The sequence below is a fragment of the Diabrotica virgifera genome, chromosome 5 (genome assembly GCF_917563875.1).
Source record: "Diabrotica virgifera virgifera chromosome 5, PGI_DIABVI_V3a".
Lineage (NCBI taxonomy): Eukaryota > Metazoa > Arthropoda > Insecta > Coleoptera > Chrysomelidae > Diabrotica > Diabrotica virgifera.
This window is the reverse complement of record NC_065447.1, coordinates 252,490,863-252,504,396: the sequence shown is the minus strand read 5'-3', so window position 1 is coordinate 252,504,396 and position 13,534 is coordinate 252,490,863. Positions and strand designations below refer to the sequence as shown.

Genomic DNA, 13,534 nt, shown 5'->3' with positions numbered 1-13,534 from the left:
CGGAATTATTTAAAATTGTAAAAGTTAAGATAACAAATCCTATAACGTATTTGCTTGAAGACATGCAAGGTATACCGATTAGCGGGGGGTTTTACGAAGAAGAATTACAGAAAACATTAAACCCTGACATTTACTTGGTTGAAAAAGTACTTAGACGAAAAGGCAATAAGATGTATGTGAAATGGCTCGGTATGGACAGCAAACATAACAGCTGGATTAACGTTAATGACGTAGTTTAGGAGGATCTATCTTTTAATCCGCCGCGTAGCAATACATTTTTTGCAAAGAGGTTGTTTTTACCACAAGGAGTAGGGGAATATAAAAGAACTCATGCTTCAGTATCAATGTCAGTACAAGTGAACATGAGCTCTCAAGATAGTGGGTATTCTTCAGGTGGCTCTCAAGATAGTGGGTATTCCTCAGGTGGTTGTGAATTTAGCATCGATATGCCTAGCAACGAAGACTATAATCAAGAATTAGATAGAGCTTTGGAAAATTATGAGGCTGCCGCCAAATCAGAAGTTTTCTACCTGCTTGCAACAAAATACACGTTATCGGGCTATGAAGTACAATGTGGTATAAGCCCTGCAAGATCATTTTCGCCTGCAGTGATTTTATCTCAGCAATATAAACCAACCAGAATATCACTCAGCGCATACGAGTGGTATTCCTTTATTTCAATCATTACACAACAACTAATTGATTTTTTCCAATCAACTGATGACCTCATGCACCCAACTTTTCCATGCGAAGAATACTGCACTGTTACCCCGATAGTTTACGATGATTGTAAATTCATTATTGTTAAGAAGCATGGTGTGGAGTACTATATGGATGAAGAAGAAGTGAAGCAAATTGTTGAACTTAACACTAGTGTGCTATCGCCTCGTATGCAGTTGTTAGAAAATTTGAACTTTTGTGAATATTATTATAATGTTTTAGATTTTTGTAAAAATGCTGCAGATAGTTTAAACCCCTTGCAAATATTGTATGCTTTTTGTTCTATAATGTCAGATGATATGACAAACAATGCTCTTAGGGAGTTCATTTATTTTTATAAAATTAGGGTAATTAATGATTTGAATAAATAAAAAAAAAAATACCAATTTAGAGTTTTTATTTTACCATAATATATATATTACACACTATTTTACAATATATATACAAGAAAGAGAGAGATAGCAAGTGGATATTGTTATGCGTTTAGTACAAAAGAGAGATAGTAGCTTATGAACATAATTCGTCTCAAAAATCAATTTTTAAATATTTGCAATTTGTAGTTTTAATTCTCTTAGACAATTTACTTAGGATTGTATTCGCTATTTTTTGTAAATTGGGGGGAATCCATAGGGAGCCCCGCATCTTCGACACCCGCATGACATCACTTTTTCACAGTTCTTCACAATTTGTAGTTTTAATTCTCTTATACAATTTACGTTTAAACTGAATCGTATTTGCTTGGGAATCTTAAAATTCGCGGTACATCCTTGCTTGCTGTACCATCGTTCAATACCAATCACATCTTGAGGGAGAGGATGTTGCTCTCCACTTGGAAGCGTAAATGTCTTTGTATTAGCATCAACTACATCCCAATAAATTTTATTGGCTGCTATTTGTTGCAGATTAGCGGGAGTCCATAGGTCTGATGTAACACATCTGTGAGACATTTCAACGTTCTTCTGCAATAAAAATCTATTCTAAAATACTGTAATGTCCCAATGGTAGGGTTCTAAAACTATTTGGAATTAAATATCTTTTATCGTCATAAGGACTTAGCGCAATTTTTGTTTGTTCTATACTATAGACGTTATGGCTATATGACCGAATGGAGTGTTGAGTAGCAGTTTGTTCCTTAAAAAAGAATCAATATTACTGCCTACTTCAGACTTCTGGTTCAGAATCATCAAACCTGTTATTTCTAGGCATTTCATGTAATGCATTAACGCAAGACTCGTAATCTTTTAAATCGAATAAAACTTGAGTAAAGCAACTATTGCACCAATAATATGGTTGCTGATATACGCATTCAACGATATCATCAGCATCATAAACTTCGTGAGTATGGTCGTAACGCACCAGTAAAAATTTATTTAAGGTCTCATGAGCATTTTTGAATGCAAAAAAACATGATTTACATACGTTTAGGCGATGCTGCTTAAGATAATATCCATTAGCCCATACACAATAACTGGAGTGTTCATCTTCAAATATACTCCCCCAATCTGACTTTCCTAATACGACATTTCTTAAATGTGACGGTATGTGTTTAGAGCAAGCAATAAATTCTATTCCTTTATATGAAGGAATAGGATCATTTTTAGCACTGCTTATCATCGTTTCCCATTTATATAAAGGAAATTTTTTTAATATTATTTTTGTTAATGTCCACGGCAAGGGGGACTGCTCGATGAAATATGATGCTGATACTGTTGTTTCACAGATTTTTTTGATAGACAGGTCGGTCAATGATGGAACATTCATCTACAAAAAAAAATCTATTCTAAAATACTGTAATGTCCCAATGGTAGGGTTCTAAAACTATTTGGAATTAAATATCTTTTATCGTCATAAGGACTTAGCGCAATTTTTGTTTGTTCTATACTATAGACGTTATGGCTATATGACCGAATGGAGTGTTGAGTAGCAGTTTGTTCCTTAAAATCATTTAAACAGTTTACATAATCATCGAATTTTATAACATTTTTTACTATATTATATTTAGTCCCTTTTGCTTTTTTAGTGATTCGACCAGATTGAACTTTAAAAGTATACATTTTTGATCGTAATCCCACAAATTTTGTCATAATTTCTCCTTTATTTTCATCTTTCATTACTCCTAAAACTTTTTTATTTACGCGAGGAATATTATAGATATTATCTACAGCGTAATCGGATGTATCAAATTTTGATAGATCTTGTTTTATTACTTCCTCATATGCATCATGACAGTACAGTTCATAAATAAAGCTATCGGTATCCATATACATTAAATTACATTTATCTGCGCCCAATTTTGGAAGCATATAGTCGTAATGAAATTGGTACATACATAATTTTGATATATCTAAAACAGTCATGCCAATGTATAAGGGTTTATTAAAAACTAGATCTGATTTAATCAGTTCTATAGCTACTAAATTTTCATTAAATATCTTTCTGCTATGAAACCTGGCACTAGAAATTAAATTTTTAGCACCATATCGCCCATTCCATGATCTGACTAGTTTTACTATTCTATGTTTCCTTATATTCTCCATAGTCTTTCCAAATACACTATTATTGGCCAATTTGTATAAATTTCTTCCAAAATCGTTCGTAGCTGCAGCTCTAAGTCGAGTATTTAATTCTATGTAGGGTCGCAGCCACGCAGACTGCTTAAATTTCAAAATTTTATGAATCTTTTTTAAAACTAACCCATTAGCCAGCATTTGTTTTAAATTTCTATAATGAACGATATATTCTTTTTTATTATAAAGTGTTGTCATTAGTTTAGTATGATTTGAACCCAAAGCTTTGCGGTGTTCGGCAGCGAATGGAAAATCTGAGTGCAGATCATGTAATTGGCGAGGATAGTCCAAGTCAACTTGTAACATGTACCCTACGGGAGAGTCATCAGGTACAGACATAACATCAATGTCTTTGACATCCATCCATTCGAACCCTCCGTAGGGTAAGGGTTCTCCCATAGCCCACCCATATAAATTATTGACATCAAAATACATTAAGTATTTTGAGGGCTGTGCGGGGTCATAATTAGACATGTACTTATTATTGGCCTCCGACATTCTACCGCTACATACTGAAATTCCTCCACGAATTGCTTTCTCCATAAATAGTATCATGTCAACGTCACGCAATAACTCGAGGTTACACCCCACGTATTTCAACATACAATCCCAAGAATAACCGGGCATTGTGTAGTACCAGGCTGGATCTAACCCATAAGTTATAAAACATTTTTTGCGGAAAGTTTCAAAAACATCTGCTAAAAGCACAATATCGGTTTTTAAGTACAAATCTGAATATTGACCTAAATTTTCAATGTTAAAGGTATCCCAAACTATTTTAGCATGAGCATACTTCTCATCTGTAAGATTCGTATCGTTTAGCTTATTATAAAATGCCTCTATTGGAGGTAAATCGGTAATGTTTAATTTTTCCCAAGAATCAATAAAATCATAGCAAAATACCCCTTTTTTAGTTATTAATTTAAATTCATCGTCACTTAACCTGCTAAATTCTCGCTTGCAAATTTTAAAGTCATTTTTATTTAATGTTGAGACCAATTCATCTAAAGAGGCTCCTAAAAATCTTAATGAATCAATAAATCGAAATTTTATATTAGTAACAGCATCGTTAAGTGTAAATGAAATGTATTTTTCTTTATTGACTGGAAGTAGACTAATATCTCCTTTTTTGCTTAACTCTGAAATTATAAAATGACTGTCGTAGCCACTCATATTGTGAAAAATAACTGGGACGACAAACAATTTTTTGAAATTTAAATTACAGGCTTGGTGGGCGAAATTTCTGAACTCCCCCGTAAAATGGTCGTGGTCTTTAACAATGATATCTGTAGGAGAAAAACATTTTTCGCATATGTGACACCTTGTGGCTTTACTGGTACTCGGGTTTTCCTGCATTGGTATAATTTTCTTAATTTTCGAATGAATACTTTGAGCTAAATTTGGTAATTCATTAGCAAACCACTCCATGCAGTCAATGCCTCTATAACTCTTAAAAAAAGACAACTTTTCATCATAGCTACATTTTACATAGTATCCAGCACTATACGGAATATGTTTTTGATATTTTTTAGTACAACAGGATGTTTGGAGGTCTGTAACTTTTTCTAACATGCACTCAAAATCTGCATATATGACAAATGGCGTTGTTTGTTTATAAGTATAATTTTTAAAACTAACAGCATCATATTTAGGAAAAGACATTTTACAATTATTCATATCTGCACACATTTTTTCATGTTCCGACAATTTCCCTTCAGTTGAAAAATAATTTAAGCATCTATTGCAAAGAAATAATTTGGCCTTTCTTTTATTTAATTGACCAGCAACTAATTTAGACATATCCGTAATGTGGCAGTAGTGGTACTTAATTTCTGAATTATCATTATCCACTGGAGGTGCTTCATAATCGTTTAATTTAGGAAAATAGTGATTCTGAATTAAAAGAAGATTTACATGTTTGGCAACGACTGTTTTAGTTAATCTAGCTGGATATACTGTGAAAAATGACTTTTCATTATTTTCTATTAATTCTAAAGCAAATACATTGACTGATATATTATTTAATTTTTCAAATTTTGAAATTTGATGTAACGGCATTGGTGCCTCTAGGTCTTCTGTTTTTAGTACTGTACTGTACCATGGGTATGAGGATGGGAGTTCTTTATGTGCTTTAGCTGGATAGAGGGCACTAACTATTGCCCAATAAAAACATGCTTGATCAGAATTTTTTACATTAATACAAGCACGCTTTTTTTGAATACTCTCAGGAAGTTTAATATACGAGGAACCATTTCCAATTTCATATCGATTAATATTTACTTCTAAAGATACAATTCTATTTAATGCAAAACCGGAGTCCCTTTCCTGAAACTCGGATAATTTAAGATTTATTTTATCTTTAACATTCTCAAAAAACCACCGCTCTGTATCGGTAGATACGTCTAGTACAGCATTTTTTGTATTAAAATATTTAAAATTTACAATTTCCTCCTCCCCCGATTTTTTAATAAATTCTCCACAAAAACAAACATTAACTTTAACAACTTTATCTGCTTTTAAAATTTTTCTGATTTTATTTTTAAAAATAATATAACAATCATTTAGGAAATGTGCTAAGTCCTTATGCCATAAATTAACTATAACTCCAGTTTTAATTCGACTTTTAAACGCGGAAACTACATTTTCCCATTTAACTCTATGTTTTAGTTTGTTGTCTAGCCCCATACCGACATGTCTATTGAAAATAATCTGTTTAAAATGTTTAAAATGTCCTACATGCGTTTGCAGTTTTCTAATTGTACCTATAGGCAAAGTGCGTTTTTTTATTACTTTATTACAAGTTTTGATTTGTTTCGTTAAGCGTTTCACCCAAATTTCTTTGTCTTTAGCTGTGAATTTATCAAAAACTATCTTTCTGATTCTTTTGATGAATAACAGTAAATTTTTACATTGTTTAACAATATCCATATTGCTTACCTCTCTCTTTCAGTATTTTCGCTTAGATAATTTTAAATGATGTCATGGGCTGGTACTGTTGGCCGCAGTCCACCAGGCCGTGATAAACTATCGAATACTTCCCGCTCGAAAACTCCTCAATGACGGGGCTGTAGGTATCTGTGACTCTAGGCGGTAGAAACACCACCTCTTCCCCCAAATCTAACAGAACAGCTTGCCCAAACTTTGTCTTCACAATTTTGGCTCCCGTAATGGGTACTGGAATGTCGATCGGTAATTCTTTGAGTTTCTTCACGGGTTTCCTCGCTACGACAGATGAGGCATTAATTTTTGATAAATCCATCTGAAATGAAGGAGTGATATAAATAACCAAGCAAAAAACATTGAGTTGTATTCAAAATCAAAACACGAAAAGATTTAACAAAGAATAATTACGAAGAATGACGAATAATTGACATTCAGCATGCTAACATTAAGTCTTTTTTGTTTGTAGACAATCAGATGTCGAAATAATAACTATCATCTGGAATAAAGGGATAAATAGCAGAGTAGAAAACATTAATTAAAAAAATCAAAGAAAAACAGAACAGATTTAACAAAGAATAATTACGAGAAAATAAAAAAGAATAATTGCCATGCTGGCATGAGTAGACAATCAGGTGCTAAAATAATAAATCTCATCTGGAATAAAGGAATTTTATAAATAGCTAACCAAAAAACCGAACAGATTTAACAACGAATAATTACGAGAAAATAAAAAAATAATTGTCATGCTAGCATGTCTTTTTTGTAGACAATCAGGTGCTAAAATAATAAATCTCATCTGAAATGAAGGAATTTTATAAATAGCTGACCAAAAACTTGAAAAAACCGAACAGATTTAACAAAGAATAATTACGAGAAAATAAAAAATAATTGTCATGCTGACATGAGGTCTTGTAGACAATCAGGTGCTAAAATAATATATAAATAGCTAACCAAAAACTTGAAAAACCGAAAAGATTTTAACAACGAATAATTACGAGAAAATAAAAAATAAATGTCATTCAAAATGTCGACAATTAGATAATTATTTAATGTCGAAATAATAAATCTCAGCTGGAATGAAGAGATTTTATAAATAGCAGAGCAGAAAACATTAAGTTTTATTCAAAATCAAACAAGAAAAATAAAAAATATTTAACAAAAAATAATTAAGAGAACACTTACCTTGCAAAACTAGTTGAACCACAACAGTACACTAACAGTAAGGAATAGACTATGGAATAGACCGTCCTGAGGTGGATTTTGAAATTTATACGGTTGCGTGCCCCACCCTATGACGTGTTGTAGAAAGTGTGCGTGTGCAAAATTATATTCAGTTTTATCATTGTCATTGGTTTTAAAAATTCCAACATTTTCTATGCACATGATAAGAAATATAACTCAATAACAAAATGTGGGTATGATAACGAAAATTGCATAGTAATGCGATTAGACCCTCAACCGCTATTTCCTATGCGATATGTAAATTATCTGCTAACATTTATTTTCATTATTTTCAACTAAATATTTTTTAGAGTTATGGGTTTTTTATTTAAACGCCTTATTTATTGTTCAAGTCTTATATTACATGATGATTCAAATTTTCTCTTAACAATTTTAAATATAATCTTTATAATTAAAATAAACACTGAAGCTAATATTACACAAGTCATTGCAAAAACATTATCTATTTCACTTTTCATGTTTTCTTTGTTCATCGTTGTTGGCGCCGGCGTCGATAACATCATTAATAGTAATTGGATGAATTCGCCTTGTTGGAGTTTCCCTAAATAAGTAGTCCGCAGCACTTGAATATTCTTGTTGCAGCTGCTGACTAAATTCCTTTGGTGTCCAGTCTATGCTGCTTCCCAGTGATAGGTTCTCTATTTGTTTTATAACCTTATTTTTATCCTCATAAAATAAAACCTGACTCCTTAACTGTGTCAGTTTTTCTCTAAATTCTGCTAATTTACGTCTATACTCATTCAAAGACATGATGTTACTACCTCACGTCGCGCTGTGGCAATCAGGTCTTGCGATCGAGCTCCCCGTGACAATAAGGCCTACGCGACATTTCACGAGCCCACGTGACGTTTTGACGTGACGTTTTTACGTGCTTTGACGTGACGTTTTACGTGACGTGCTTTGACGTGACGTTTTACGTGACGTGCTTTGACGTGACGTTTTCACGTGCTTTGACGTGACGTTTTACGTGACGTGCTTTGACGTGACGTTTTCACGTGACATTTCACAAGCCTACGTGACGTTTTGATGTGACGTTTTTACGTGACGCGTTGACGTGCTGTGTTCCTTTTTAGTTCTTTTAATAAAAAAATTGCATTATGTTTTTTTATTTTATTTAAATTCCACAATTACCAGCCGCGCGCTTCGTATCTACGAGATCCGCGAAAAACTTAAGGTACCGACCGCGCATCTGCTTCGCGTTCCGCGAAAAATTAAGGTACCGATCGCACATCTGGTATCGCGCACCGCTGCGCCGCTGTGTTCCTTTTAAGTTCTTTTAAAAAATTGCATTATGTTGTTGTTTTATTTAAATTCCAAAATTACCGCGCGCTTCGTATCTACGAGATCCGCGAAAAAGGTACCGACCGCGCATCTGCTTCGCGTTCCGCGAAAAATTAAGGTACCGATCGCACATCTGGTATCGCGCACCGATCGATCAGCGCTAGAACGCCGTCACATCGGAACGCGCCCCATCGGACGTCGTCACATCGGAAAGCGCCCTTTTGACACTATGCCGCCATGTTTTTTTGTATTCGTTATCTCCCGCCCATTCCAACGAGCCGTCGTACGTTTAAATCGGACCAATAGCAGCAGAGATACCATGTTTCTCTCTCTAACACACATACTTTCCTATATCAGCTGTGACATCACATACCTCTCTCTCTAACACACAGAATTCCCTATATCTGTAGTGACACCCGTTTAGATCATCTACTGATATGGACTCAAAATAAACAAGACAAAAATTAAATTTATGATTGTCTCAAAAACACAACATGGAAATGAAAGGTTAATACTAGAGCAAACCCAAATAGAAAAAGTAAAGATATACAAATATCTGGGAACATGGGTTGATAACAAAAATTACCAAAGCAAAGAAATTAAAGTCCGAATTGAAACTGCAAGGCAAGCATTTATAAAAATGAAGACATTGCTTACAAACAAAGACCTTCAGTTGCCTCTCAGATTAAGGGCTCTAAGATGCAACATATTTTCTATATTACAATACGGAATGAAAGCTTGGACATTGAAGAGACAACACATAAGAAAAATAGTTCGAAGAAACGTTCCGAATGTGGTGTTACACAAGAATATTGAAAATTCAGTGGGTTCAAAGGATTACCAATGTTGAAGTGCTACGACGTTTAAATAAGTAGTTAGAAATTATGAACAGTATAAAAACAATACAACTGGAATATTTGGGTCACATTACCAGAGGAGAAATATGTGAGTTGCTGGGAGTTATTATGCAAGAAAGGATCCAAGGAAGAAGAAGCATAGGAAGAAGACGCATCTCCTGGCTGAGGAACCTTAGAGAATGGTTAAACTCTTGTTCATTACAACTGTTCAGAGCAGCAGCCAACAAAGTGACCATAGCCATTATGATATCCAACCTCCGATAGGAGATGGAACTTTAAGAAGAAGTGAAAGGCTAGTGAGGATGGCTTTAGACCAGGAAGAACAACTACTGATCAAATAGGTATATTAAAAAATTAACACAAGCAGGAATATGTTAAATAACAAAAAATAGTGTATAGCGTACTAGCAAATCTAGTAGCACCACATCATCAAATGTTTTCAAGAAATTTGAAGAAGATACGGAAAGATAGGGACTAACAATAAACCAATCAAAAATGCCATATACCAAAGTGAGAGGAAGCATAATAAATGATAGCCAACATATCGAAATGAAAAGAGCAGAGGTAGGGGAGTGCAATTAGAACGAAAAGACACAATGTTTCGGAAAAAATCATACAAGGTTAAATTTTTCTACAACTTTTTTTGTTAGTTTATAAATATGTTAAAGTAAAAAGTTCTACTCACAAATTTCGCCGCTAATTGTTTATTAATTGTTTAAACAATAGCAATTGTTTTGTATAAATAATGTTAAGAATATGGGTGAATTCAACATTTTATTTTGATAAAAAATGTTTTTATTTTAGTTTTGATTATGCTGAACCCGAATCTGACATTACAATTTGCAAATTCAAAATGGCGGATTCAAAATGGCGGATTTTTTCCTAAAAATCCTTAAAAAGTAGTTGTAAAATCCGAATTTTTTTATAAAACGTGTTTGTTTGCATATATGTGGATATTTTTGAGAGGTTGCTGAACCTGAATCCAAAATGGCGGATAACTTAAAAAATAGTTGTAAAATCATAATTACTTTACAAAATGTATTTATTTCTACATATATTTATTTTTGAGTGCTTTGATAAATCTAACTTAAATGTTAACATTATAAACTACAAAATGGCGGATCCAAAATACGGATTTTCTAAAAAGAACATAAAAAAGAACATTTTTGTAAAACATTTATTGTTTTTATTTTTAACAGGTTGTTGAATCTGAATTAAAGATTAAAAATTTAAATTTCAAAATGGCGGATACAAAATGGCGGATATTTAAATGAAAAACAAGTAGAATCCAATCAAACAAATATGGAATTTCATTCTTAAAAAAAAAGATAAACAAATAATTTTCACAATAATATTAAAAATTAAAATGTATTAGAAAGAATATTAAAAAAAACAAATTTTTGATTAGAAGGATATAATTAAATATTGAAACATAGTTTTTAATTCCAAACAACTTTTCTTTATAAAAATTTTCGATATTGTGAAATATAAAGGTACTTTACTCTTGAGTGAAATTCATATTTTTGACATACCTCGTACAAAATTAACAAAATTTGATATTTGATGGTTGCATCTTATGTTATATACTATGCAGAGTATTTTATAAAAAATAAATTTTTTTCGTAAAACTGATATTAAAAAAGTTATCAAAAAGGTTCCAAGTTACGCAGACATACTGTATAAAAGCTAAAAAAAAATTTTTTTTCCGCAAATCGCCAGGAAATTTTGACATTCCTGTCAAAATTTCTTGAAGAAAAAGTCAGGACTTCCTTACTGTAAGGAAATGTCATTTCCTTACTGTAAGGAAATGATATTTCCGTACAGTTGTTAGTGTTCTACATAAATGATAATTCAACCTCAATACGTTTCCATAGTAACCCAAGTAATTTTATTAGGAATTTCAAAGCACCATTTATTTGGGAATAAAATTATCGCGTTTTTTTTAAATCAATCAATATCTGTCGAATTTTACGAATTTTAAACGATCTGCGGAAAAATAGTATGTTTACCTCGTAGGAAAAGCCACATTCCTGGACTATGTGTTGCTAAGTCTCGGCTTGCGCCTCGACTTAGCAATCTTCACAGTCGTCCAGGAATGTTAAGCTTTTCCTACCCGGTAAACAATGTACTATTGTTGAACATTTATTATTGTTGAAGCTTATTATTAAATGTATTTTAGGTAAGTTTTACAGAAAAAAGTTTTGATCACTCTGTATATACATTTTTTCAGCTGGTAATTTTCGGTTTTTGTATTACATTTTTGTTATCTTTCTTAGTTTTCTCAAAAATAAATTGTTTATTTCAATTTTAAACTAAAATAATTCAGTGTTTTTTAAAGACTACATCGCAAGCTTTAAAAAAATAGCAAAAAAATTGTATTAGATTTATTCAAGCTTGAGTAATACCGTCTTAAACTGGTGGGAATTCTGTAAAACTACGAAGTTTTCAAAAATTACATTTTTTAAGACATCGTATTATTTGAATTAAATTTTTGAGTTTTTTTTTTGAATAAAACATCGTTTAGTAAGATGATTGAGAGTTAAGTTGTGCAAATTTGAGAGTTTTATAAGTAAAATTGTATTAGTTACACATTTTTAAATCATTTTTAAACAAAATTCATGTAAGGCTCATTTTCCGCGCACACCGTACTTATGTCCATACATTTTATTTCTTTTTATTACAACCATAAGATAGCTTATTTCATCTTCTTTCATGTCCAATTTGTAAAATTTCTTTTGATCCATTAGTTAAAGAATTACATTAAAAAAACTCAACTGTGCACTTCTTCCAACGCTAGTTTACAGTGCGCCAATGTGTGTGAGAAGGGTGACTTTAGCGTTATAAATAAAAAATTACAGAAGCTAGAGATTTAATTTTAGAAAAATCTTTATAAAAGGTTTTTTTTTGTAAAATTTTATGAATTTTTTAATGGCCAAGTCAGTTTTTTTCTAAAAATTATATTTTCGGAGTTATTTAAAAAAACATGTAACTTCGCTGTTCATTTGTTTAATAAAAAATGAAGCACCCACTTCTCGAGTAGAACTTTTTGATATGTTGTTTATTAAACATTTCTTAATGAAATTACAAAAAGTTTTATCTTGTTTGATTTTTTCCGAAGTGAAAATCTAAATGCACTCCCCTAAGGGTGTCTATAATTTTGAGAAATTAATAGAATTGGAATACTAGGAGTAACCGTAACGAAGATGGGAAAAAAAGGAAAAGACATACAAAAGATTAATGTAGATGAAGAGGGCGTTAGGGTTACTAAATTCAAAACTGAAAACAAAAAATATACCGAAAACAGCAAAACTACTAGTGTACGAGATAGTGATAAGACCACTGTGATGTATGTACATATATCAGCGAAACGCAGATTATTATACAACAGGAAAAACTCATGGGAAAACAGAGTTATTACAAGAAGAAAGATATCTATATACTCCCCAAACTTACGAAATAAAGGACAGAAAAATACAAGTTACCGATAATTCTGAATACAAACTAAGAAATGCCTTAAAAGGAATAAAAAATAACAGAGTAACTGGCCCTATAGAATGGCTTACACCCCCAAAAATACCAAAGGAATGAAAAATGCATTACTTAAGCCCAATAGACAAAAAGGGAAACAAAACAGATGCCAATAATTATAGGGAAACATGCTTTGCACCTTCGAAGGGTATAGGTTGTATGGTAAAATTATTAAAGAAAGAAAATTCGAAAAATCCTTGGTAAAAGGTATAAAAAATTTATTAATATCCCTTTAAAGGGCTACATCACAACAAAACATTTTAGATTTTTACAAAAATCATCATCAGTGTTAGATAAACAATATTTTTCTTTTGTGGCTCAGCTAGCATCCAGTTTATCTAACACTGATGATAATTTTTTGTAAAAATCGAAAACGTTTTGTTGTGATGTAGCCCT

The 13,534-nt window shown here is 32.1% G+C and overlaps 2 protein-coding genes across 2 annotated transcripts; both read right to left on the bottom strand.

The window, feature by feature from the left end:
- Window positions 1–1,100: 1,100 nt before the first annotated feature.
- On the bottom strand, window positions 1,101–6,364 carry LOC126884843 (uncharacterized). Its single transcript, XM_050651123.1, has 2 exons — window positions 6,225–6,364; window positions 1,101–2,481 (listed from the first exon to the last, which is right to left on the bottom strand). The coding sequence occupies exon 2, from the start codon at window positions 2,479–2,481 to the stop codon at window positions 1,882–1,884; it is 600 nt and encodes a 199-aa protein (XP_050507080.1). The 5' UTR covers window positions 6,225–6,364; the 3' UTR covers window positions 1,101–1,881.
- LOC126885605 (uncharacterized) lies at window positions 2,496–6,215 on the bottom strand. The gene is made up of 4 exons (XM_050652208.1): window positions 6,078–6,215; window positions 4,622–5,612; window positions 3,453–4,426; window positions 2,496–3,374 (listed from the first exon to the last, which is right to left on the bottom strand). Exons 1-4 carry the CDS (start codon window positions 6,213–6,215, stop codon window positions 2,496–2,498), a joined length of 2,982 nt encoding a protein of 993 aa, XP_050508165.1.
- Window positions 6,365–13,534: the final 7,170 nt, after the last annotated feature.